Source organism: Taudactylus pleione, unplaced genomic scaffold (assembly GCF_031769625.1).
Source record: "Taudactylus pleione unplaced genomic scaffold, aTauple2 ptg000214l, whole genome shotgun sequence".
Lineage (NCBI taxonomy): Eukaryota > Metazoa > Chordata > Amphibia > Anura > Myobatrachidae > Taudactylus > Taudactylus pleione.
In genome coordinates this window covers 4,811,786-4,839,507 of record NW_028284616.1, presented here as the reverse complement: position 1 = coordinate 4,839,507, position 27,722 = coordinate 4,811,786, and the positions used below count along the sequence as shown (strand labels likewise).

The 27,722-nt window shown below is 43.9% G+C and overlaps 1 protein-coding gene across 1 annotated transcript in view; it reads left to right on the top strand.

Moving 5' to 3' along the window:
• Positions 1-27,722, top strand: part of TRABD2A (TraB domain containing 2A) — a 116,203-nt gene that overhangs the window by 64,836 nt on the left and 23,645 nt on the right. Inside the window, exons 3-4 of the mRNA XM_088478512.1 lie at positions 11,397-11,543; positions 13,537-13,711. Coding sequence (XP_088334638.1) covers positions 11,397-11,543; positions 13,537-13,711 — 322 coding nt within the window. The remainder of the gene's footprint in view (positions 1-11,396; positions 11,544-13,536; positions 13,712-27,722) is intronic.

Here is a 27,722-nt window from a genome sequence, read left to right as displayed (position 1 = left end):
GTCATCATCACAGCAGTGACAGCTTCTGTTTGTCAGTCACTGCAAGGCAGGCCCCTCTCCTCAGTTCTGTCTGAGTCCAGGATCTGACGCCTCTCACAAAGCCACTGCCCTGGGTCTGCCTCCGGCTGCTATCATTCAGCTGTGGCTCCACCCGGACCCGCAACTGGCTGCTGTATGACACAAAGGGAAGGCTGGTCGCCAGGCTTCACTCCACCCATATAGTGGCTGCTGCTCTGCCTCACTCAGGGAGCCACGCCTCAGATCCGCCTTCTTTCAGCCCACAGAAAGGCCTGAGCTTGTCTCCCAGCTCAGCCTGTGTCTGCCTACAGTTCCGCCCCACAGAACTGCTGTTCACACACCTGCGCTGTCATTGGGACTCCCAGCAGCTGGGCCCCATTCGTCAGCGCCCACCTCAAAACTGCCCACGGTCAGTAATGCCCTCTTATTTATATCCTTGGCCAGTGCCCGGATCCCTCCCACTCTGGCCGGGAGCAGGTTTAAATTCTTCCTCTGCCCCAACCGTCAACGGCTCCTTCAGCTGCAGTGCGTCAGGGGAGAGAGGGGGAAGGGGAGTCCTGCAGAGTATCTCATAGCGCCATGTCCCTACTGCAGCCCACACACAACAGTTATTTGAAACCAGAGGTAGTACATAGATATATAGAGTAAGCCATATGAGTTCCTTTTTTACTTAGTATAAGGATGATACCATATTGTATATAAACAGATCTTTCACAGAAATAGAGGGCCTGATTCAGAGGCCCTTTTTAAAAAAATTCCAGCCTCCAGGCCGCTCGCACAGCTGTGGGTGACCACCCACAGCTTGTGCGAGCGGTCTGGCGATGGTCACGATTATCACGACCATCGGCATTGCGAGGAGACCCTTGTGGTACAGTCTCAACACTCGCAAAGCCAAGTGGACTTCCTGCTCTAATAGAGCATGAAGTCCACTACTGACATCACAAACGGCAGGGGACGCCTCCGTTTGTACAGCGCCTACAAAACGGGGCGAGCTGTCGATCAACATCGACAGCCGCCCCGTTTTGTTGCGAGCCCCGGAGCGAGTGATTTCCCACTCTCTGCTGCCGCATGCACATTGGCTCCCAACTGTCATATCACAGGCTGTGTTTGAAAAATGACAGTTGGGAGCTGATTGGTTGGCACCTTATCACTTTCTTATCACTTTTCACTGTCTCCTAACACTGCTTAGTAAATAGACCCCTGTCTCTGCTGCTGATCACTCTGTGAGTGTCAGTAAGGGATGGCCCGCAGCATGCTGATGATCCCGGCAGCAAACAGCTTTTTACAGCAGATCAGGCCGACATATTGTCCACATCGGCAAAAGTGTACCCACTATATCAGACCATGCGCGGTCCCGCAGGTCGTTCATCGTGGTCGTTCCATCGGCCTGCATGTAGGGCCACTGGAACAACCCAGCTGCCAATACTAGGCAGGTGGATGGAGCCGGTGACCGACATATCGGTTGGTCGGCCATTGGATCGTGTAATGGGTACCGGCCACCCGTTTTTTGGGCTTGTTGGACGTCGCATCACTGGGTACACACATCGGTAAGCGTGTACCCAACTTAAGAAGCAGTTCACAAGAGGGATCATCAGTGCCCGCGGTTCGCGACCAGAAGCACTCAATCCCACACACCAAGTGAGCCAGCAATAGAAGTGCAGACCTGTACCCCCCACCTTAAAGGACAACCACAATCAATGGTAAAATCAGGTATTGAAAATTAATGTATGAGGAAAATACATCGTATTGCATTGAAAAAAGATGTACTGAAATAAATATAATACCATAGCTGTGTTGGCTGGCTATTCAGTTACACATTCTAGTGGAGTAAGACAAGCTCCTCAGGAGCTCCTGATATAATAATAATAATCAGGGCTATTTTTCTGAAAAATAGGTTCAGGAACTGTGGCTGGAGATACTGGGGGTGGAGCTATAGAAAAACAATTATAAATATATTATATATACTTATAGGGATGGGTACGGGATGCTGGGGTTCGGGATCCCGGCGGTCAGAAACCCGACGGCGGCATCCAGACAGGGTTAGAATAAAGACACTTTGGGCCTGATTCAGACCCACTCGCGAGCAGCTGTCCGCTCGCAAGTGGGTCGATGGTGTGCACTGCGCTTGCGCACGACAGAGGGAGCTCCGTCGTGCGCATGCGCGAGACGCGACTAGCGAAGGACTTTCCTTCGCTCGTTGTGTCTGATCAAAGGGGGCGTGCTGTCGATGTTGATGGACAGCATGCCCCCTTTGGTGGGCGTGCCGGGGGCGTGCCTGCCAGACGGAGGCGTTCCCAAGAGAACGCCTACCGTCAGAAGCCGGCCCCACTGACATCACTAGTGATGTCAGTGGGAGTGATTTTGGCTCTGATAGAGCCAAAATCACTCCTGGCCTTGCGGTTGAGAAACTCAACCGCAGGCTTCTGCTCGCACTGGCGATGGTCGCGATGGTCAAGACCATCGCGACCATCATCCTGCACGCTCGTATAGGCTGTGGGTGGTGACCCACAGCTATACGAGCGTCCAGGAGGACGCTCCATAGTTATGGAGGTGGGCCCTGATTCAGAGCGAGCGCTCTGGTCAGAGCGTCCGGCTCTGAATCAGGGCCTTTGTTGGTTGATATCCTAACCTTCACCCTCTCCCTACCGTAACCTTAACCCTCCCTCCTCGGTGCCTTACCCTAACCTCCCCCTCCCTGCACCCTAAACTGAATCCTCCCCCCTTAGTGCGTAACTCTCCCCCTAATGCGGAATCCCCATCCGTCTGCATTTTAACTGCATCCTTACTTATATATGCAATATATATATTTATACATACATATATAGTATTTAGAAGTGAAGACACTCAAAAGGGCCTTTAATATAAAACTAATCGTTTGGACAATACATTTTGGCCCAGAACATTATGTCATAGTTAATGAGAGGTTCAGGAACTGAATTCCTGCTTGTTCTTGTTGAAAAATAGCACTAATAATAATAATAATAATAATAATAATAGAAAAGTTACAGAGATAAATTAAAGTTTAGCTCTGTGGACCTCATACTTTGGCTGGGGCCCATAGTAAAACTTTGAGGGTGTACGCGGCAATGCAGTCTGTTCTTCCATGTTTCTTGATCATGTGTTCTGACTTCATTGCAATTGCGCTGACGTGATAGTTGCTGCAGTCACTCATTTTTATTAACAATTTACACCGTTCAGCCATAACATTAGAAACATTGACAGATGAAGTGAATAACATTGATTATCTTGCTACAATGGCACCTGTCAAGGAGTGAGATATATTAGGCGGCAAGTGAACACTCAGTTCTTGAAGTTGATGTGTTGGAAGCAGAAAAAAATGGACACGTGTAAGGATCTGAGAGACTTTAAGGGCCAAATTGTGACGGCTAGATGACTGGGTAAGAGCATCTCCAAAATGGCAGGTCTTTTGGGGTGTTCCCAGTTTGCAATGGTTAGTACCTACCAAAAGTGGTCCAAGGAAGGACAACTGATGAACTGGCGACAGGGTCATGGGCACCCAAGGCACACTGATGCACTTGGGGAGTGAAGGTTAGCGTGTTCGTCCGATCCCACAGAAGAGCTACTGTAGCACAAATTGCTGAACAGTTAATATTAGCTGAGATAGAAAAGTGTGAAAACACACAGTGCATCGCAGTTTTCTGCATAGCCGCAGACCGGTCAGAGTGCCCATGCTGACTCGTGTCCACCGCCGAAAGCACTTACAATGGGCATGTGAGCATCAGACCTGGACCATGGAGCAATGGAAGAAGGGGGCCTAGTCTGATCAATCATGTTTTCTTTTACATCATGTGGATGGCCGGGCGCGTGTACGTCGTTTACCTGGGGAAAAGATGGCACCAGGATGCACTATGGGAAGAAGGCAAGCCAGCAGAGGCAGTGTGATGTTTTGAACAATATTCTGCTGGGAAACTTTGGGTCCTCGCATTCATGTCAATGTTACTTTGACACGAACCACCTACCTTATCATTGTTGCAGGCCAAGGGCCTGATTTATTACGGATCGCAACTGCGAATGCAATAGCGATTACGCACGCAGTCTCACTGCGCTGATATGCTAATCCATTGCGATCGCTATGCCATTGGACCCCAACCTTACCTTACACACATCCATAATGTTTAGCAAGACTGCAAAACCATCGGTAACATTGAATACCATCGCAGTCAACCGCACACTTGCACAAGCTTTGACCTTACTCAGAAAGTGCAGTGAGTACGCCCATGCAACGGCGTTAAAACGCACTGGCACGTCTTCGTTTCGCCGACCACCCCCCTGTCACCACCCCCAAACAGTACTTCCTGTCAATCACTCTGCGATGGGTCTGCGTAGTTACTGTAATTGCAGTCCCGATCGCAGTGGAGTCTTCACGCACTGCGATGCATACGCATGCGCAGAACGCAACAATCAGCCGATTGCGTAATCACAGTTGCGATCCTTGCCGAACCAGACCCCAAGTACACCCTTTCATGGCAGTGTGTCCTCTTTCAGTAGAATTATGCACTCTGCAAAATTTAAGGAACATGACAAAGATTTCAAGGTGTTGACTTGGCCTCCAAACTCCCCAGATCTCAATCCGACCAAGCATCTGTGGGATGTGCTGGAAAAACAAGTCCGAGCCATGGAGGCCCCAAATCACAACTTACAGGACTTAAAGAATCTGCTGCTAACGTCTTGGTGCCAGATACCACAGGACACCTTCAGAGATCTTGTGGAGCCTCGATATATCAGAGTTGTTTTGGTGGCACAAGGAGGACCTACACAATATTAGGCAGGTGGTTTTAACGTTATGGCAGATCGGTGTATAACCTATATAGATTTAATTTATGGGGTGTATTTCTCCCAGACTCTAAACTGGTTACTGGGAATACCATGCATTTTCAGTGCAGTGAAATCAGTATTACAAAAGTGCCCATATTGGCAAAAGGAGTGAGGAAAAGGAGAGGGTAAAATGGACAAGGACTCTGCCTGTTTCATTTGTACTGTGCCTTACAATTTCTGATGGCAACCTGGACTAGTTAATTTCTCTTGTCTCCACCCAGAGCCGGCCATAAGTAATTTGATTCCCTAGGCAAGATTTTTGTTGGTGCCCCCTAGCAGATAATACCACCACCAAGCTTAGTGTTTATACACGGACACCAAAAATAACACATTGGTTTATGGCTTATATTTTATTGTTAAAGAAACAATTGCTAAACACACAAAATATACAACTATCCAGGTACCCTCCTTTGTTACGGCCCGCGGCACAGAAGTGCGCAGCACAGAGGTGAAGCACCAAACTTCTGCCCTATTTCCACTAAACTAGAAGCAATCTTTGACTCCATTCAGCTACATTCAACTATGCAGTTGTTCAATTGACAAAGGGCTTGATTCAGCACGGATCGCAGATCGGTCGATTGTTGCAGCGATCGCACTGTGATTCGCACGCAGACAGGAAACCATCGCAGAGTGAGTGACAGGCTATGAGCGTTTGGAGGTAGTGAAGGGGGAGTGGTTGCAGAAATGCAGGCGTACCTGTCTGTTTGAAGGCTGTTGCATGGGCGTGCATACATTAGCCACTAAGAGCTTGAGTACATACTGCGTGCGACGAGACTTGCAGTTTCTGCGACTGGTCAGGCTTGCTGTAATAGTGCGTGAGGGGCCGATGTGTTTCGATATTACCGATATATATGCAGGACTGGAAGGTATTACAGATGTGAGAAAGCAGCAGTGGGCATCTCTATGCTGGCTGAGCGGTGGCAGACTTGGAATCGGTATGAAGTACCGCCGTTCGATTCCCGGCAGCGCCTGGCTGACATCAGCAGAGTTCCCGGCAGCGGAAGCCCGACAGCACTGGAAATCCCGATCATGGATAGGTAAGTATTCTCTAACCTAACCCCCTAACCCTAACACGCCTTATGGGTACCTAACCATAACCTCCCCCCCAAGTGCCTAACCCTAATCCCCCCTCTGAGTGCCTAACCCTAACCCCCCCTCCCCCTAGCCTAACCCTCCCGGGGGGGGGGGTGCCTAACCCTAAGTCCCCCCCGGGTGGCCTAAACCCGGGGGGGAAATGTCAGGCGTCTACATCTAGACGCCAGGCATTTCATCCCTCGCCGGGATATGACAGTCGGGAAGCGTGCTGCCGGTATTAAGGCACCCGGTTTCCCGATTGTATACCGGCAGACATTACCATATTTTTTGCAGCTTCATTGCGTGTGATTACGCAGCTGTGATCGCGATTGTGATCCGTGCTGAATCAGGCCCAAAGTACACTGCCTGCCCTTCTTGCTGTCTGAATGTGCAGGGAATTGGGTCCAAGACACCATGTGACTTATTTACGTCCATTCTGCAGTGAATGTCTTTTATCAAACTTATGATTGCAAAGCATACCTGCCTACTCTCTCCAAAGGTGCAGGAGGTACATGATTCTTCGGGTAGCCCCCTGCACCCCTGGAGGAGTGGTGGTTCTCCCGCACCCCTCCCACTTCCTAGTGAAGAGGGTAGGATAGGGAGATAATTGACGGAAATTTCTTGTCCGTAGGGAGGGGGCGGAGCTAAAATGACGCGATTGGGTCTAATGACGTGACAGTCCGTCCCCGCTCACTAATGATTTTAGTGATTTTAGTAGGCAAGTATGTTGCAAAGTAGAATATGCCATGAAATTAAACATTTTCTCCTAAAAACAGTTCCCTGTAATAGCTTATAATCACAAATTATATGGCATAAATAAATAAATGATATAATCAAATAAAAATGTTTTGGATTACAGCTTGGTATCTATTGTGCAAGCCAGATTTGTACAGTCTGTGATTTTTGGCATTACATGTAAAGCATGGTCCTTTTGTGTTTCTGCAGAATTTCCTTGGACAGTCTACAGTTCTGAGACTATTAATTATTTGGCAAACAAACAACATAATAAGTAAATGTCAGCCAAGTAAACACAGAAAATTGGCGCTCGTTTTCCTTTCCAAGGTGAAAACTAATGAAAGCAATAAAATTATGATAAAGTGGGAGCTTTCATATGTGAGGATTTATGGATGTTATCTTAGTAAAGTGGGATTCTCAACTTTGTTTAAATATCACCATATTTAGCACAGGAACATTAGATAAATGCTAGGTTATGGGAAATGGTAAGGTTTGTGGTGGTAGTTTAGTGAATATGTACCTCTGGGCCTGATTCAACAGCAGACTCTAATGTGATAGCAGCTGCGATTTCACACGGAACGCAGCTGCGAAAATATGCTAATACCTGCCAAAGCACAGCCAGCATAGCTTTCTCATATTCTTCCTTGCTCTTCTGCATAAACATTGGTACCGTCAGCGCACATCTGTCAGTCACGCAGCATTTACAACAAGTCTGACCAGTTGAAAACAATGCAAGTCTCCACGCATGCAGAGAGCTCTCATGCTGCGTAGGCAATCGCAGTGGCTAATTTATGCACGCCCATGAAACGGCGTACAAACGGACAGACGCACCTGCATTCTTCCTACCATGCCTTCCCCCCATCACCAGCCCCAAACGCGGACAACCCGTCACTCACTTTGCGATGATTCCTCCGTGCATCCGTAATCGCTACGCATGCGCACTGTGCTTGTTATACGTATGCACAGTGGCAAACAATCGCTCGATCTGCGTCCGTAATCGCCATTTCCTTCACTGCTGAATCAGGCATCCTGTGTGTACAGTATTAGTACAAACCTTAACATAGAAGAACAAACCTTAATATAAATACAGAACATTTAAAATTTCATAATATGACAGCCATCTACAGGGAGCATCTATATAAATATAAATAAATATATAAATAAATAAATAAGAGAAGCACCTAAAATAGTGTAGTATGTTACTGCACATCCAATCAGTGTTGATATGAAACATAGGCATCTGCGTAAAAAAGTAAATATAGGTAGCAGCTTATTTGTATAGCACTTGTCGCTATCAGATCTATAATATATGGTATAGAGGCCTGTATGAGAGCACACAGTAAGTATTTTAGAGCATACAGTAAGTATTATTGTTATGTTGTATTATTAAGTTTCTGCAGCACTGTACAAGGAGTATAGATGGTAATAATGTAACTTAGCATATCATAAGTAAAATACAATGTAAATTGACATATTAACAACATACTAAAATAAAAGGACAGACTAGGTAGGGCGAGGATACAGTGGGCGGGATGCATGAAGCATCGCACTCACGATGCGATGCATTCCGCCAGTCATTACATGCATGCCGGCGTTGGTAACAGCGGTATGCATGACGATCACCGCAGAGGATCGCTCTGTCGGTAAGAGTGGCCCCTTGCGATGGAGGGACTTCCGGGTCTATGACCCAGAAGCCCCTCCGGTGTCCTTCTGCGCATGCGCAGAAAGACGGGCGTGTCGCGGTGGGTGCTGGGAGGGATCCGATTGGATCCCTCTCTCAGCTCATTCCCGATAGAAGCTCAGAAAGATGGCATTACCCACCGCAACCCTATGCCCTCCAGGGCTTGCTGCATATGAGAAATGTGGTCAAACCCACATTTTCGGGGTTTGACCGCATTTTTCTCATTGATGCATCCTGATTTTCGTGAGGGAATGGCAACTTACTATCTTATAGAATCGGTATTAAGTCGCAGAGAGGGGACACAGTTTAGCATTCAGGGAGATATATTAAACCTTTAAGATAAATAAAGTGGAGGTATTGCTCATAGCAACCAATCGGCATCTAACTCATTTCATAGACTAGATAAATGAGTTAGAAGCTGATTGGTTGCTGTGTTCAACTTTTCCACATACAGTACAAATAAACTACACTCAACATACAGTACACTCAACAAACAGTACATTCAACAGACAGTAGGACACTCAACATACAGTACACTCACGATGCATTCTGCCGATCATCGCATGCAAGCCGTCGTTGCATCCCCGCAAAGGACCACTTTGTTGGTAAGAGCGTCCCTTTGCAGTGGAGGGACTTCTGGGTCTATGACCCAGAAGCCCCTCCGGTGTCCTTCTGCGAATGCACAGAAGGACCCGCATGCCACGGTGGGTGCTGGGAGGGATCCGATTGGAATCAGAAAGATGGTGTTACCCACCGCAACCATGCCCCGGGGTTTGACCACATTTTTACCCTTGAAGCATCTCGAAGTTGGAGACAAAAGATAAGGAGCACAGGTGCCATGGATGGTGCTAAGGGAAGAACAAGACGAAAGAGTGCCCTGTTCGTGAAAGCTTACATACTTATGGGTGGGGTGAACAGTTGGAGAAGAACAGGTTAAGGACGTAGAGGTAAGTAGAGATTTAGGAGGAGGGTGGTAGTTTATTCTTTGTAGAGCCAAATAGGCTAAAACAGTGCAATTTGTGTGGTCAGTTTAGTAAATTATCAAAGTGTCCAAAGATTGCACCATGTTTACTGTCCCAAGTATTTGACAGGTGAGTGTGATGTCATTGTACAACCCAGAAGGACAAGTGACTGTATTAAGCATTACACTCTGGTTGTTCAAAGTTGGAAAAAGACTGTAATCTATAGAATTATTCAATTAAATGGCTGTTTTGATAGCTTGCGAATAACGGTGGAGGAATGCAATTTATTGCTAAACAAGTCCAACAGGTCCTGAGGACTAAAGTACATACAAATAACCTTGTCTGTACCATTCAAAAAGATATGATGTTGGCAGCAACAGGTTATATAAAAAAAAAGAGATCAGTTGATGTTTGACCAATTACCTTGAGCTTCATAACTCTATTAATGTCTTCAGGTTCTTATGATAATGACACAGTGGATAACAAATTACAATTTGACAATCAAGACATTTTGCTTTGCAATGCGAAAAATAATAATTGAATATATTTGGTGCGGGCAACTCATGTTGTGATGTCCTGGCCAACGGTATAGACTTTCCAACTCAGCTTTTTCATTTTTCACAAAAATCTCATACCACTGAGCTTAGAGCTGTGATTAATGGAATATTAACAAGGACTCACAGTGATCATGGTGTTCCCTGCTCTCCTGGGAATCAGCAAGAAGAACTCCCTGAAATTCAGGAGTATCCAGACATACCAGGAGTATGATTTGCGGTTTTACTCACACAGATAAGTATTTAAAACAAAAATATGACATTTATCATATTATACTGATCAATCGATCGATCGATGAACAGATAGAATATGATAAATGTCATATTTTTGTTTGAAATGGTTGTTCTGCAGTATTGTGACTAAAACTAAAATATATAAATATCCAAAAACATCTACTGGAAATCTGTCATGCTTGGGTAAATATTTAATACATTTAAAAAAGGGAAATCAAACAATTTCTTCCAGTTGCTGAAGTACGAAAACATTTCGATGTGCCAGTGTTTTTGTTTGCGTGACCATTCAGAAGGAAATGTACAAATGTATTGGAACCTCGGTGCAAAACAATATTGGGTCCTCTCTGGTTGTATTTCTGCAGCTGTCATGTTCCCTCTGTAAAGACAGTTAGTGAAGCCTATATTAGCTGAAGGGGTGGGAGAAGAACAAGGGTGCCTCAGACATCAGATTCTTTTTTTAAGACAAAAGACCCCCTGCTTGGCTCTTTTATTCATATGGGATCAAAGAAGAAATCTGCATTTGAAAGGCTTATAGTATTATGCAACGTAAATTAGCCAATCGCCACCCCGCCAGCTTCTAGACCTTCACAACAAAACACTCACATCTGTTCAATCAATTGCGCTATCTTCTCTGTTTTTCCATTCTCAACTTTGCTTGTCAAGTCAATCAGGTTATTAGATTATGGTTTGGAAATCTATGCTCAGTGCTTTTGGTTTTGCAAAACAGGAATTTTTCACGGAAGAGTAATCTAATAGAATGTTGTTTAGTCTGTAGAGAGTCTTCTTTCTAATTTTATTTGAACTTGTAATTTGCTTTGGACAGACAATGCTGACATATCTCAGGAAAGTAATGCTTCCAAAAAATATAATTATTTGCAGACTGTATTTTATATAAACATGTTGGTGCACAAAGGCATGGTCACATGACAGACTAGCGTTGTCCAGCTGTATAATGAGGGTACAGATAGCCACAGAAGTCTTGATACAATATCACTGATGACCACAAAAAAATAACAACAACTTTAAAATAAACGCTGTAATTCCGATTGGTGCGTCCTTAGCTGCCACCATTGGCCTCACCAGCAAAACTTGTGTTTGCTGTGGGCAATCCCTCCACAGTAATTTCTCTTCAGAAAGCATGATATCGAGAAGAAGGACATTGCTGAGCATCACAGTACCCTATATAAAGAACAAAAACGTTGTATATTAACACAGTTCATTGATCAATACAGTATTCATAGAAAAAGTTAAACTTTCCCCATCATTTAATATATTGCTTCTTAACCTAATTTATTGTTACAGGTTATATTTGCCTTAAACCAGACCCTCTTGCAACAGGAGAGCCTTCGGGCAGGCAATCTCCAAGCTCCATACACAACGGAGGACCTCATTAAACATTACAACTGTGGAGACCTGAACTCTATAATATTTAATCAAGATCCTTCACAAGTATGTTAGCTCATTTTGTTATTAATATTCATTTAACTAAAATGTTATTGTTTAATGCAATGCCAGGAGATATTCACAAAACAAAGACAAGTATGCATGAAATCATAATAAGACTTCCCTGGACACTATGGTATTGTTCAATGAATTAATTGATTTCAATTATGCCCAGAGGTAAGGGTCTATAAAAATGTGAATGGGCCATGTATGACTTGACCTCACTTAAAAGGTGAAAAACTCTAGAAAGCTTTTTAGTTCACTCACAGTGACTATTTGTAAATATACATTGTCATTCCAGGAGCAGTATCTTCTGAATTCACTATTCACATGACACGAATTTTGTGACACAATCCAACCCTAGAGGCAAGGGGAGAGAGGCCTGACACTTCCTTCCCATTCCAAGGCAACCCCACTGGGCCAAAAGAGTCCTCCTCTCTGCTGTTTTCTGAGCAGAATGGGGGCCTGGGGACTTCAGCGACATCATCAGGCCACAGCCCAAATTAACTGTTTTACTCTATTTGGAGTCTAATGGTGAAGGTTCTAGTTTATTTTCAAAGTAATCACCACAAATATAGCACTGGCACTATATTTCCAAGGTGCTAGATTCTCTCACATTCTTTGCGCATGTGCCAATGCCAGTTTTTTTTTTCAGGTGAAGGGAGCCCATGGGCACTGGCTCATGGGGCCCCTCCAGTCTTAGGGGTCTATTTACTAAGCAGTATTAGGAGAGTGAAAAGTGATAAGGTGCCAGCCAATCAGCTCCCAACTGTCATTTTTCAAACACAGCCTGTCAGATGGCAGTTAGGAGCTGATTGGCTGGTACCTTATCGCTTTTCACGTTGTCTCCTTAGTAAATAGACCCCTTAGAATGCCCCTGCCCTTCCTATAGTATTTTCACCAAAACTGGAAAGTGGTGGTAAATTTGCTGAAAGACTATGGGAAAAGTACTCCATAGTCTATTGGCCAAATGTAATAGGGTGAGAGTTTAGAAAATGTGAGAGTTTTCTCACACTTTTGAAACACAGCCAATGTAATAGAGTCCGAGAACATGGAAACTGGCATATTTTTCAGACTAAAAAAACTCTCACGATTTAAACTCTCATCCAGATGTTTTCCCATTTTGAAAAAACAACTCGACCAATGTAAGAGAGCTTACTGCTAAACTCTCACATTTTCTATACTCTCACCCTATTACATTTGGCCCTATACTGGAGTGCATACAATACCACCACTTTTTCCCAATTAACCAGCAGTTTTGGTGAAACCTTTCAGAGAATATTTATTAGCTTTTGCCTTAATTTATCACCAAATTACTCCCCCTTTCCACTTGCTTCAGTTCTGGAAGAAAACACCCTTTGTGACTATATATAAATAAGCTGTGTAACACATTAACACATTATTATTCTCTCACATCCTTCCCCATTGCATGGCCTTAAGCTATTCAACAATAGCTTTTTGAAAAAAAGTGCATTTGCAGACAGGCCACACCGCAGCCATGTCTAAGCAGAAACAGGGTTCAGATGTCCTGTGATAGTAATATATTGCTCTACTCAGTGTGTACCCCCAAACAATACACCACCACCTTTAGGCATGGTTGATACCCAACATGGATACATGGGTTCACAATTCATCAGACTAGCTTAGTACCTATCTACATGCTTTATATAGCATTTCTGTGCAGATATAATGCAATGATTGAGAGGTTTACTTAAGAATATGATATAATAATAAAAGAATAAATATTAGATTCACACTTGTTTGTTTTTTAGTTGGACGGCAGAGAGAATGGCGTGTTAGGGGCAATTACAATTAAATAAGTATTTGCAGAAGTTGTCATCAAGACCTAGTAAATGCTCACTACTATTTGAACGTGAATTTCACTCGTATACACCACAGCAATAAATCAGTCTGTTTCTATAGTTCTATCACTATTTTTTATAATTAGCAAATTAACATTACATATTGTAATATTCAACTCATAAATCTCTTTGCTCAGGTGCCTAATTTTATTAATACAACATTGCCTCCGCATGAACGGGTAACCGCGCGGGAGATTGATACCTATTTCCGCCAAGAACTGATCTACAAAAGAAACGAGCGCATGGGGAAGAGAGTAAAAGATCTGTTGGAACGGTTTCCAGAAAAGAGCTTTTTCTTTGCCTTTGGGGCAGGTAAGATTTTTCCCCAGTTTCTACTGAATTACTTGTTGTTTTTTTGCCATTTGCAATTTTGCATTTGATAATTTTTTAAATAAACATTGGTTCTCCTTGCGTGACATGACTTAGGTGAAAGGTGTTCTATATTACAATGCAAGAGAAAATACATCGCCTACTAGACAATTAGGGAGCTTTTAGTACAGAGGAAGGAGAAACTAAATTCGCTTATAGACAGCATGATTTTATTTTTTGTATATAAATCTAAAAATGGAAAGTAAAAGCAAAACAAATTCAAGTCCATGTATATTATTTACTAATATTATTTAGCCTGCACATTTTATATTGATTGTTGTAGTTGTACTATGTTCAGGGCTGCAACTAGGGGGGCTAGAGGTGCACGTGCACCGGGTGGGGATTGCGGGGGGGGGGGGTGAAAAAAGCTGACAGCCATCTGGCGGCAATCCGAAAATGGCCGCCGCCAAAGAGGAGACACATGCTAGAGGTCCTTACTGGACCTCTAGTGTTTGTCTCCTCCTTGGCGGCGGCCATTTTTGGATGGCCGTTTTCAGCAGATTACATGCGGACTAGCTGCCGCCAAGTAAGAGGTAGATGCTAGAGGTCCTACTGGACCTCTAGTGTCTGTTAGCAGAGCGCAATGCACACAGCGTTCCCGGAAGTGCCGGGAACGCTGGCGCTGCCGGGAGAAGATGCTGAAAGCTGCATCTTCTCCCGTGAAATCCCCCGGCAGCGAGCAAACCCCCCTGGCAGCGAGCAAACCCCCCTGGAAACGAGCATAAACCCCCCTGGAAACGAGCATAAACCCCTCTGGAAACGAGCATGTAACCCCTGACAACGAGCATGAAACCCCTGGCAACGAGCATGGCACCCCTGGTAACGAGCATAAATCCCTTGGCAACGAGCATGAAAACCCCTGGCAACGAGCATAAAACCTCATGGCAACGAGCATGTAACCCCATGGCAACGAGCATGTAACCCCATGGCAACGAGCATGTAACCCCATGGCAACGAGCATGTAACCCCCTGGCAATGAGCATAAATCCCCTGACAACGAGCATGAAACCCCCATGGCTACGAGCATGAAACCCCATGGCAACGAGCATGTAACCCCTGGCAACTAGCATAAACCCCCTGGCAACGAGCAGGTAATTTTAAAGTAATTAGAAGCCTTACTGTGGGATATAAAATGGAGTCGGGTAAATATGTAAGTGGCACTTTGGTAATAGGCATTACAGTGTGTGGCATAATGTGTAATGGGCATTATGGTGTGTGGAATAATGTAAGTTACTATACCAGGGACGTCTGAGTAGTGCACTGCCTTATGGAGGAGCAAGGACAAAATCCAGGTACAGGAAGGGAGGGGGCGCAAAATTGCTGCCTTGCACCGGGTGACGGATATCCTAGTTTCGGCCCTGCTATGTTGGGTAATTGTATTGTTGACAAAGGAAAATTAAACAACAGTAGAGAGTAGTAGAAGGAGCAGAGCTTTGAGTTACATGGCTGACAAGTATTTTTAAAAACAAGTAATTGAATAATCAGATACAATATGTATTACGGAGACACATGTGGCTGAACAATGATTTATAGTCATGTTTAGAGCTCTAGCTGTAGCAGATAATTTTTTCGCCATATCTAACCAGCATGCTAAAGCCATAGCATAAAAATGGATTTAATGGTTCAGCCACAGCCAAATAACTCTATAGCAGTGGTTCTCAAACTTTCTTAAGTCACGGCATCCTAGTGTATAAGCATTTCTTTCACGCCACCCCTAAGCCAAAAGTTTCTTTGGGAAATTCAGAAAACAATATTAAATGAAGTAATTTGTGCTTACATGTCATCCTTAGGTTCACTTATGTGCAAACTTACCTACTTTACAAAAGTCCTCTCCTGCCTGGAGAGGAGCTGCTGCTGACAGATCCGGGGGGAGGGGCTGGACTGTATACATCATTAGGTCCCATCCCTTCACAGGAAAAAGTCACGTTTTGCTGGTCCGCATGGAAGGGTGGGGCTAAATTATGCAATTTGCGTCATTTTAGCCCCGCCTCTCCCCACAGACCCGCTAATACCTCGTAAAATCTCCCCATCCTGCCCAGTTTGCTAGGAAGTGGGCGGGTTGCAGGAGATCTGCCTACCCTTCCGGGGTGTGGCATCTTGGCATGCCCGTTTCCATCACTCTGGGGGCATACCTATGCTCCTCAGGCAGCTGGGCTGCCTCCAGGTTTATCCCAAGTACTGTTTAGATGCCGTACATACATATGCGCACGGCATCTGTTCAGTATTCACCTCTCGTTGCCCGCGGGACACTGCGGCCCGTGGGTGGGACAGCGGGACAGTGCCCAAAAAGCGAGACTGCCCCACTACAATCGGGATGGTTAGGAGGTATGCACATAGATGCAGCTCGTATGTAAAGAACAGATGCAGATCTGGAATAAATTGGGGGTACATTACTCCAAAGGAACATGCCAAGAAAAAAATGTGTATATTTGCCAATATGTAGAGCAGTATGCATCTTGAGATATGCACCTGGTTTGCTTCTAGTCATCATCATCATCAGTATGTACTTTCATCTGCCTTATACTTTGTCAAAAAATATACCTCCAGAAAGGTTTATTTTCGTTTAAGACCTGGTCTGCATAGGCCGTATATGCACAAATACAACCTCATTGAACTTTGACTAAATGAGAACTCCCCATCATACCACACCCGTACTGCCTCTTTGGTGCCCTAGACATTCCCCGTTATGGCCTATGCCCAGGGCTGGCTCTGGTTGAGTGGGACGGTGAATATCTCATAAGTGGCATGGCATGTTTCCATATTGCTAATGATCACAGAAACAGGCTGTTTCACCAGCCAACATCCTTTTCCTCCTGGGCCAATAAAAATTCCATGCCAACTTCATCTTAATATTTTTGGCACACATGCAGTTATTTTAGTTGAATAAATCCATATATTACAAAGATATTGTCACCTATGTTTCAAGCTTAAAGAAATGTAAAATGTGGTATGGAACAGCACTACTGTGCTGAAACTGACCCACTATAAACCATCTTAACAAATTAAATTAATGTAATTATGTTATTATATAATAATATATATACGACAAAGTAATAAGCGACCATATAAGTTTATAAGCATAGTGGAAAAGTATAGAGGTATTACCAGAGAGGTCTATGAGCAGGGATATCATGTTAGAAAACCGTATTTGTCCGAACCCTGGAGTCCTTGGCACTACACAGGGGCATATCTACCCATTGGCCAGGATGGCACTCACCAGGGGCGCCGGCCGAGGGGGGGCGCCACCCAGCGGTGCCACCCACAGACAGGGAGTAGATACACTCCTGACTGACTGTGCATGACTTCCCGCTCTCATAGTGCATACCCATCTGTTGACTTTTTGACAATAGTGGCAGCTGCGGCTCACGGAGTTTAATGACAGTAGCACCGGCTGCCACACATCAAAGGTCAATTATTATTATTATTATTATCCTTTATTTATATGGTGCCACAAGTGTTCTGCAGTGCCTTACATAGTACATAGAACTAATAGGTGAACAAGAAACAAGTAACTTACAGTACATTACAGAGCAGAACAAGGACACGACTTATATACATTGCTGAAATAGTGATTAAAGCACTCACAATTAGCAGCAGGGAGTTGGCAGACACATGGTAGGTGCCCTTGTGGGGAGTAAGGAGTAGAAGAAAATGTAAAGAGAAGCACATGAGGGAAGAGGTCCCTGCTCGTGAGAGCTTACATTCTAAGGGAAGGGGCAGACAGACAGGCGTGACACAGAAGGGGAAGATAGTGAGGAAAGAGCATGAGGTGGGTTAGGATGTGAGCTGAAAGGCCTTGATGAAGTAGTGGGTCTTGAGAGCCCATTTGAAGATTTGTAGAGAGGTGGAGAGTCTGATAGGCAGAGGAAGTGCATTCCAAAGGTAGGGAGTAGCACGGGCAAAATCTCGGATGCGGGAGTGGGAGGAAGTAATCAGTTGGCAAGAGAGGCGGCATGCATTAGTTGAGCGAAGTGGGCGGGCGGGAGTGTGAAGGGAGAGAAGATCAGAAATGTATGTGGGAGAGGATTTGGTGAGGGCTTTGTAGGCAAATGTAAGAACCTTGAATTGGCATCTGAAGGGGAAGGGGAGCCAGTGTTGGGCTTGAAGGAGAGGGGAAGCAGATGTAGAACGTCTGGAGAGGAAGATGAGCCGAGCAGCAGCATTGAGAACAGATTGTAGTGGAGAGAGGTGAGAGACTGGGAGGTCAGCTAGGAGAAGGTTACAGTAGTCCAATCTGGATATGACCAGTGAGTGGATGAGGGTTTTAGTGGCATCCTGGGTGAGGAAGGGTCTAATCCTGGAGATATTTTTTAGGTGAAAACGGCAGGACTGCGAGAGGTGCTGAATGTGCGGTTTAAAGGAGAGGGAGGAGTCTAGGATAACTCCAAGACAGCGCACTTTGGGGCTAGAGGAGATAGTTGTGCCATCAATAGATAATGAAATTGTGGAAAGTGATGTAGTGGAAGAGGGTGGGAAGATGATCAGCTCAGTCTTAGACATGTTAAGTTTAAGAAAGCGCTGGGACATCCACGAAGAGACAGCAGAGAGACAGTTCGAGATACGGGTAAGGAGCGAGGGGGAGAGCTCAGGGGTGGAAAGGTAAATTTGAGTATCATCTGCATAGAGATGATATTGGAGGTCAAAGGAGTTATGTATATAGGGAGAAAAGGAGAGGTCCAAGAACAGAACCTTGGGGAACTCCTACTGTTAGTGGAAGTGGAGGGGAAGAGGAGTCATGAGAGGACACAGTGAAGGAACGATCAGACAGGTAGGAGGAAAGCCAGGAGAGGGCAGTATCACGTTAACCGAGAGAGTAAAGGATTTGCAGGAGGAGAGGGTGGTCTACAGTGTCAAATGCAGCAGAGAGGTCAAGGAGAATGAGCAGAGAGTAGTGGTCCTTGGATTTGGCAGCGAGGAGGTCGTTGCTGACTTTCGTGAGGGCAGTTTCAGTGGAGTGGAGAGATTGGAAGCCAGATTGAAATGAGTCAAGGAGGGAGTGGGAGGAAAGAAAGGTGGTAAGGCGGTTGTAGATAATACGCTCAAGGAGTTTGGAAGCAAAAGGGAGAAGAGAGATGGGTCGATAGTTGGAAAGTATGTTAGGATCAAGGGTAGGTTTTTTAAGAATGGGGGAGACAAGAGCATGTTTGAATGCAGAAGGGACAGTGCCAGATGATAGGGAGAGATTAAGGAGGTGAGCCAGATGGGAACAGGCAGAAGGAGACAGGTGGGAGAGGAGATGGGAAGGGATAGGGTCAAGAGGGGAGGTGGAAGGAGGGGAGGACCGGATGAGGGCCATGACTTCCTCTCCAGAAGAAGGGGAGAAGGATGTCACAGTTGGTGAGACAGGAGGGGAGGGGTGGTAAGGGCAAGGAGGGGGAGGAGTGCTGAGGGTCTGATGGGATATGATGTCCTCACGTATGGAGTCAATTTTAGATGTAAAGTAGGTGGCAAAGTCGAGGGCAGAGAGCGAGGAGGGAAGGCGAGGAGGGGAAGGGCAGAGTAGGGAGTTGAAAGTAGCAAAGAGACCCGGGGTTTGAGGACTGGGAGGAGATGAGGTTCTTGAAATATGTTTGTTTGGAGAGAGACAGGGCAGCACTGTAGGAAGAGAGAATAAATTTGAAATGGAGGAAGTCAATCATTTATTGCAGCAGCCAGTCGTCCTTAGCTGTGTGTCATAGAGTAGGACAGACGCCGGCACGCTGCTGCTCCTCCCCTCACACGCAGCCACACAGAGTGACCCCGCCCCTGGATCTCTATGAAGATTCCGCCCCCGGATTTCTGTGGAGGCTGCAGCTGTCACTGTAAAGCTCAAACAAGATAAAAAAAAATAAGTAAGGGTGGAGGAGATGATGGAAAGGGGAGCCTATTAATGTAATGGGGCTGTTATAATAATTTATTCGTATAGTGGGGGTGAACCATATAATGTAATAGGAAGGGGAGTGAGCTATTAATTTTATTATTATTTTGTGGGTTGGCTATTAGTGTGGTGATGGTTAATAATTTATGTAATGGGGTGGGGGCTGGACTATTAATTTATTGATGTGGTGGGGTAAATCATTTAACAGTGGGTGGCAACTATTTATTTAATGATGAGGGATATTTAATAATATAATAGTAGCATCTTGGAAATGTGTATTAATTTAAGATGGGGTGAATGGTCATTTCTTAAATATTAATGCTAATTATAAGCTTTATTGGATGGAAGGTTTATTTACTTATTGGAGATGGATACACGGGATCAACAGTGATTATGTTGATCCCAGAATAGAAGATGTGAAATGACTGAGCAGTAATCGCTGAACACCATGATCGCACGCACCGCCGTGACTCCCAAGCCCTGCGCAGTGTGTAATTTCCAGTATCCCCATACAAAGGGGTGTAGTTTAAATCCCGGCTGTCGGGATGCTGGTGCCAGAATCCCGACACCAGTCAGAATCCCGGCACCAGCATACCAACTGCCAGCATCCCGATGGTAAGTGTTGGGTTAGGGTTAAGCACTATGGGGAGGGTTGGGCCCAGGCTGCAGGGGGAGGTTAGGTTTAGGCTGTGGGGAGGAAGGGTTAGGTTTAAGGGTGGGGTTAGAGTACCCTAACCCTGATGGGATGCGCGCGTCAGGCTTATGACTGCCAGGATTCCTACCCTGGCATCAGGTACCCAACCCCACACAACTGCTTGCCAAAAAAAAATCTTACCTTTGCTGTCGTATGTTATTTATTACCAGCAATATGAAGGCACTATTTTCCCTTGTGGGCTATATGAAACTTTATACATTATATTTTTTTAGGAATAATGTAATATATCTGAGGGGAGCGCTAGTCGATTATTTTGCCAGGGCGCTTGGACCCCTAGATACACCCCTGGCACTACAATATCTTATGGGGTCTATTCATTATGTTAATTATCGGGATCCAGGCAGACCCCATTAATTAACATTCCTACTTGCGGCGAGTGCCCGAGCAATTCATCATTGCTCCGGCGCGGAGACAGCTGATCTGAAAATCATTTGTCACCCTGAATGTTTTCACTGCTCCTTTTGGAAAAGTGGAACTTAGCACTGCCGAGTCTGACTCAGAAGTGCTAGTGCGCCTGCAATCACATAGGTACACAAAAACCCCGGCGTCCGGTGGAAGAAGCCAGACAGGGGCGGAGGGATCCGAAACCGGGATCCGCAACCGGAGGGCTCCGGTTGCGGGAGCAAACGCCGTCTAAAAATGGTGAAATCTCCCGCAGTCAAGCTTCGAAAATATTATATTTTTGGAGCTTGATGACTTTAGGTCCCCATAATAGTGTATTGGGACAGCGGGCCACATTGGGAGAGAAAGTGTGATATCTCCTGCGTTACCTTTATGATGAAAGGCCGAAAAACTAAATTTCTGCAAAAGCAGGTAATAAATGTTAATTTTCACTTGCTTTTGTAGAAATTAATTGATAATGAATAGACTCCTATATGTGTGAGATTTTTGTTATCCAGAATGTTTGAATTGGGGTTTTCCAGATAGATAGTTTTTGCTTTTCAATTTGTTATATTGTGAATAGAATATATTACATTGCATTTTAAAATTATTCCTGTGATACGGAACCAGTGTGTTTTTGGCGAGTTCGCTGCTAATTTAGCGGCAATGCCTTATAAGTAATTGCTGCTCAAAACTTAGCGGCGAACTTGCTGGAAACACACCGGTTTTGTAACCTCGGAACCTATTATATTACCCCAGTAGAGTTTTAGGAGTGCTCCTCACAGTGTCTGGTGATCATGTCTGTGCAAATTACATTATCACTGAGTAGCAACAATTTAGATTTTTTTTCTAGTTTGAAGTTGAGATCAGTATTACAGATATTGTTCCACTCTGCAAAAGCATAGAAAAAAAATCTAACTTCTATTTCTTTCATGTAAATAATAATTATAAAATGATGTCAATGTGATACAAATGTTAGTTTTTATTTCCTTCTGTATCGCAATGTTTGTTTGAAGACAACAATGAGTTAAGCTTTTTTTTTTTGTCGGATAGCTTAAAAAATTCACAGGCACCTAAATGAGCCTTCTAGAGTTTGACAATATGAGTCTGATGTCAGGGAAATTGTATTGGGTTACTCACTATTTTATGTAAAACCATCTGGAAAGGATAATCCTATTACACCATAGTTTACCAACACAAAGCCTACTGACTTACAATGCTGTCACACATAAAGGTTCCCACTGCAGAGTCAAACAGATCTGAATCTCATGCAGTGCATTAATTGTTTGGTAATCAATTATATAGCGTGCGCTTAGAGTGTATTTTTCTTAGGTAATTATTGGAGCCGCAATGTTAAATACATATAATTGTATTTACATTGTTGCTGTAGAGAAGGAATGATATGCGTCATAAAGTTGCCAGCAGTCACTATCTTTAGCTTGTAGATCTCTGCACATTTTGGATTGGGCAGTTCTTGGCTCAGATGGGAATTCACATTTTCACTAGCTGCTTAGGTTAGTGGTTTCCAATTAGCAGCAATGTTTGGTCATGTTGTGCGACTGCGCTCATCACCACTAATTCCGATAACCCAACATCACAGATTTACCACAATGGGGAGGAAGGATAAATCTGCAGTGTTGTTGGCCAAGGCCCTAACTGCTAATTGAATACTCCCCTATTGTTACAGAGCTACCTCCGTGAAGACTTCAAAACATGTTTGAGAGCATTTCACCTACAGTATAACAACTGCATTTCCCGTAGACCGAGTCATGCCAACATGTACTCAGATGCCGCCAGAACGTATTGATCTATGTGGGATATGTACTAAGCCTTGGAGCAAGGCTGTAACTAGGGTAGTGCGACCTGTACCATCGAACACAGGGCACCGCAGGGCAGGGGGCGCTGTTTGGGCCTGTCAATTTCCCTGTTTATTATCATTCTCACTTGTAGCTTCCTCTTCTTTTATTCCCAGCATCTCCTGGCCTCCTCTATCTCTTACCTGGCCCTTCCCCATGAAGCCATGGCCCTTTTTCAGGTGCACTATTTTATGTCTCTATTTAAAAAAATGGGGGCGCAATGCTCTCTCTTGCACAGGGCACCAAAAAGTCTAGTTACGGCCCTGCCTTGGAGTGAGATAAAGTATCAACCAATCAACTCCTAACTGTTATTTTTCAAACACGGCGTGTAAAGTTAGACAGGCAGTGGAGGTTTATCACAACAGGGTAGTAGTAAGGGTGGGCACAGCTCTGGTTAGGAATAGCTGGGAAGTACGGAACCAAATCACAGAAGAAACAACGCAGTCATTTCAGAAGTTTGGGCAGGCTGCAGATAAGGAAGGTCAAAAAACAAGAGAAGATCTAATGCAGGAGAGGTCAGTAGACAGGTCAGACAGGCAGAAGGTCACAACAAGGAATCCAAATTAGTGTTTCCAGATTTCCTGGCCTCTACAGTACCTATTTTTTTTGCTGGTCAAATTCCCTGTAAAGATATGTACTTAAAATGCAGTGTTAAGTACATAACATGAAAGCTAACAAAACTAATTACAGAAAACAAAAAAATCAAAACTGAAAATGTAATTTATCTGATTTACCGTACAGGCATTTCAAGAATTACATTTCCAGGAAAAAATCCAAAAGGTGGAAACACTATACCTTAATATTGTCAGATTTCCCTGTAAACAAGAAAAAACACTGGCCAAACACACTGAGCCAAATGTAATAGGGTCAGAGTTTAGAAAATATGAGAGTTTTCTCACACTTTTTAAACTCGGCCAATGTAATAGAGTCCGAGAACAGAGCAACAGAACAAACTCGCATGTTTTTCACTCAAAAAAACTCTCACGATTTAAAATCTCACCCCGATGTGTTCCCATTTTGAAGATAAAAATCGACCAATGTGAGAGTTTACTGCTAAACTCTCACATTTTTTAAACTCTCACCCTATGACATTTAGCCCACTGGGTTTGATCCAATTAGGTGCAAATGGGGACAGTTGCCATTGCAACAGTGTACAATTCCCCTCATGGCCTGATCTCACTCCGAGTAGGTGCAAACAAAAATGTGCAAGTCCGGCAGTACTGTAAGAGCAGCATACAGCTGCACCTACTCGCGCCACAAGGAACTCACACTTAATTGGATCAAGCCCATTGTGTCAGAACTTGTGTTACGGGGACTATCACCAGCATGGATACCTGGGAGAGCTGTCAAGATATAGGACTGAGTGACCAATGGGAAGCAGGCATTCTGTCACGTGACTACCTGCAGTAATACTGCTAATAGCACAGCAGCCTGGCCAATAGGCTTTCAGGTATTTCGGGCCCTTAAGGTGGTTCTCAGGATTTTGGATGTCCTTGTATGAATGTCGTGGTGGCGCCTGACTGATTGTACAGTAACCTGCCACCATAGCAGGCTATGGCAGCAAAGCATTTAAATAGCTTAACAACCATTAAATAGCTAATTTGAGAATCTGAGGATAGCGTTATGGTTATTTACATGATCTACTGTTGCCTTCAGAAAGGCAAATGGGTCATCCTTTCTAAACGTTGTGTCACGTTTTTTCCCCAGTCTTGCGCAAATGGGCCGCCCACGAGCCATTACGTATCACATGAGCACTATGCTGATGAGATACAAGAGGTGCTGTGATCGCTAAAGGGTTAATAATTTGTCCACTCCAGAATCTGCCAGATTAATACATTCTGGCGCAAAAGCTTCTTGCTTTGTAACAATGAAGAGCGAAACAGGAGCTGTGATAGTGCTGAGATAAGTGTGTTCTTCATGCATTTGCCCATATATAATCAGTGACATTCAGGCTGAGAACAGTTGCCTTAAAATGTTTGAGACCTGCTATCACAAACTAACAGTATATGAGAGGTATGTAATAACTAAAGTAAATATGTAGTAACCCTTAGCAACAAACTTGCTTTCTTGTACAAGTTGTACAGTACATCAATCAGTTTGCCATATATGTTACTCCATATTTGCATCTTCTGAGTTAAAAAAAAAACAAAATAAACCATATTGCAGTGATATCCAGCCTGTGCAGATTCATTTGTCACAATGTTGTTTAAATGATACTGTATATGAATGATATTTCAATTGTAATTGTGACATAATTATTTTTTTTTCTTTTAAACACATTATTTATAATTTTTGGTTTATTTATTACAATATTTTTACCTTGGTGATACAACAAAAAATGAATCGTGTGACATCTATTTTTATCTCCCAATTCACGGAAAAGTGTTGGGACCGTCACCACTGCTGTAGTGGATATGTATATATTTATATTGAGGGCATGCAAATACTATCAAGTCATCACCCTTGAACTGCCGCAAATAGATTGAATTACTAAAAGCATGTATTTTAGTAACTTAGTGTGTTTTTTTATGGATCGCACTAAAGAACCGCTGAGTACAGCTGCGTACACACCTATACAATCGTCTGACAGATCTTCCAATTCCCGACTTGTTCATGAGATGTCTTAAGTGTGTACATACCTACGATCATGGTTTATCAGAAGTAAACTGATTGCATCTGAAGGTCTGATTTTATGGGCATCCCAATATTAATCAGATATGATGGTACAATATCGGACAAACCCGGAAGTGTGTATGCACTAAAGGCCGTTCTGTACGATGCTTCTGCCAATGTACCTCCAGCAGCGAAGCCAGATATCTGTAGAGTGTGTATGGAGTCACATTTTTTCAGCAGATGGTTTAGAGAGATATGGATCATAGATTGCAAGTTAGATTGTAAATGTGAGTATGCATCGGCTTTCTATAGTAAGTGTAATCGTAAGAAGAATCATACCTGAAGTATGAATGTACAAGTGTGTACCTGGATTTACTTGAATTGTTCTAGATTACAGAGAGAAATTAGCAAAATTGTTCTGCATATTAGTCACCTTATTCTGCAATTGGCTGTGAAATTTAGCTTTATGTGTTGCACGTGGAATTCCTGCTACCATCACAAAAAGAGACAAATGCGGGGGGGGGGGGGGTGTTCCAGTTGCCTGAGTACTTCTTGAAGACGGTTGCTAACAACTCTGATGTTTTTTGTTATATTTGTGGCAAATATAGTGTTGCAAAAGAAAGAAAGAAAAAATATAACTGTATTCGTAAAACAAGTGTATCAGACTTATTTTGGACGTCACATAAGCCTGCAAGACAAGATTTGGGTGCCTCACAAAATTTGTAAAACCTGCATGGAATCACTCCGTAATTGGACTAAAGGATCGAAAAGGACTTAATTTTGGCATACCTATGATGTGTTGTGAGCCAAAAGATCACTTGTGTGACTGCTATTTTTGTGCTGTAAATGTGAAGGGTATAAATCGATTTAACAAACGCAAATGGGAATACCCAAGTATGAATTCTGCAAAACAACCGATACCACATAGCGAAGATTTACCTGCACCATCATTCAGTTCTTTGGGCCTGATTCAGAGCCGCTCGTAAGCGGCCGCTCATTCGTTCCGAGCGATGTTAGCCCAACTGCGCATGCGTACGGATCGTTATACGCATGCGCTAACCAGTCAGTGCGGCCCAAATTTATGTGCTCGCAAAATAGCGAATGCCTGCTATTTTGAGTGACAGAAAGAGGCGTATGTGGGTGGTAACAGGGGAAGGTGCTTGAAAATGGGGAGTGGAAATCAGAACGCAGGCGTGCTTAAAGGTCAAAACGGGCGTTTTATGGGTGTGCATATTTAAAACAGCAGCGTCATTGACCACGTCACTGGGTTATTTTATAGTCAGAACTGCTCGCAAAATTGTGGTAGCAAACACCAACCCCAAGAATAGCGAGCAGTTCATACCCTTGTCGATGTACTCGATTAATCTAATAAATAGCGGACATGACGTAGGATGTGAGCGGCCAGGGGGCGTATTTTTCCAAAAAACTAACGCAAGTTTTGTTCGCTCGTTCAGACATAGAGGCGTGAACAGACCGCAAACAGCGAACGGTTCATTTGAAAAGCCACCCCTTGTTTTAGAACGAACGAGCGGCCGCTTACGAGTGGCTCTGAATCAGGCCCTTTGTGCGAAGTTGAATGTGATGATGTGGAAATGTTAATTTCATCCAGTGCAAGTGACAACACTGATGAAAGTGAGTTTGAAGAAAGTTTCCTCTACTCCAAACAAATTTCTCAAAAGGAACTAAACAATTTAATTCGTGACTTGAATTTATCGAAAAAAGGAGCTGAGCTTTTAGCATCCAGACTTCAAGAAAAGCACTGTCTTGTCACTGTTACTATAACGTCGTATCGAACTAGAGAGCTAGCCATACTTTAGCCAAGATAACAATCTTGTGTATTGCGACAATATTCCGGAACTTCTCCAGATGATGGGCTTACCAGAATATCGAGCAGAAGACTGGCAGCTCTTTTTGGATAGTTCTAAAATGACCTAAAATGCGTATTACTGCACAATGGGAACAAATTTGCGTCGCTTCCTGTCTGTCATTCAACAAAACTTAAAGAACAGTATGAAAATATCAGGTTAGTCTTAGAAAAAAATTGCTTATTCTCAGCATCAGTAGTCTGTTTGTGTCGATTCAAAAATGGCAAACTTCTTCTTGGGCAGCAAAGTGGATATAGTAAGTATCCTTGTCACATTTGCTTATGGGATACTCGTGCAAAACAAAAGCACTGGCACAAACCGTATGGCCTCCAAGAGAAGTTATAACTGTAGGAGAAGCCAACATCATTCATGAGCCCTTAATTGACATGAAAAAAATCATACTGCCCCCTCTCCATATCAAACTGGGTTTAATTAAACAATTTGTAAAAGCATTGGACAAGTCAGGCAATTGTTTCACGTATATTTGTCGAACATTTCCATCTCTTAGTATTGAAAATTAAAGGCAGGAATTTTTGACGGCCCACAGATACGGAAACTGGTGAAGGATCCAAATTTTACCACATCTATGACTGAAACCGAATCTGAAACATGGTTGAGTTATGTGTCTGTCATTGAAAAATTTTTAGGCAATCACAGGGCAGACAAC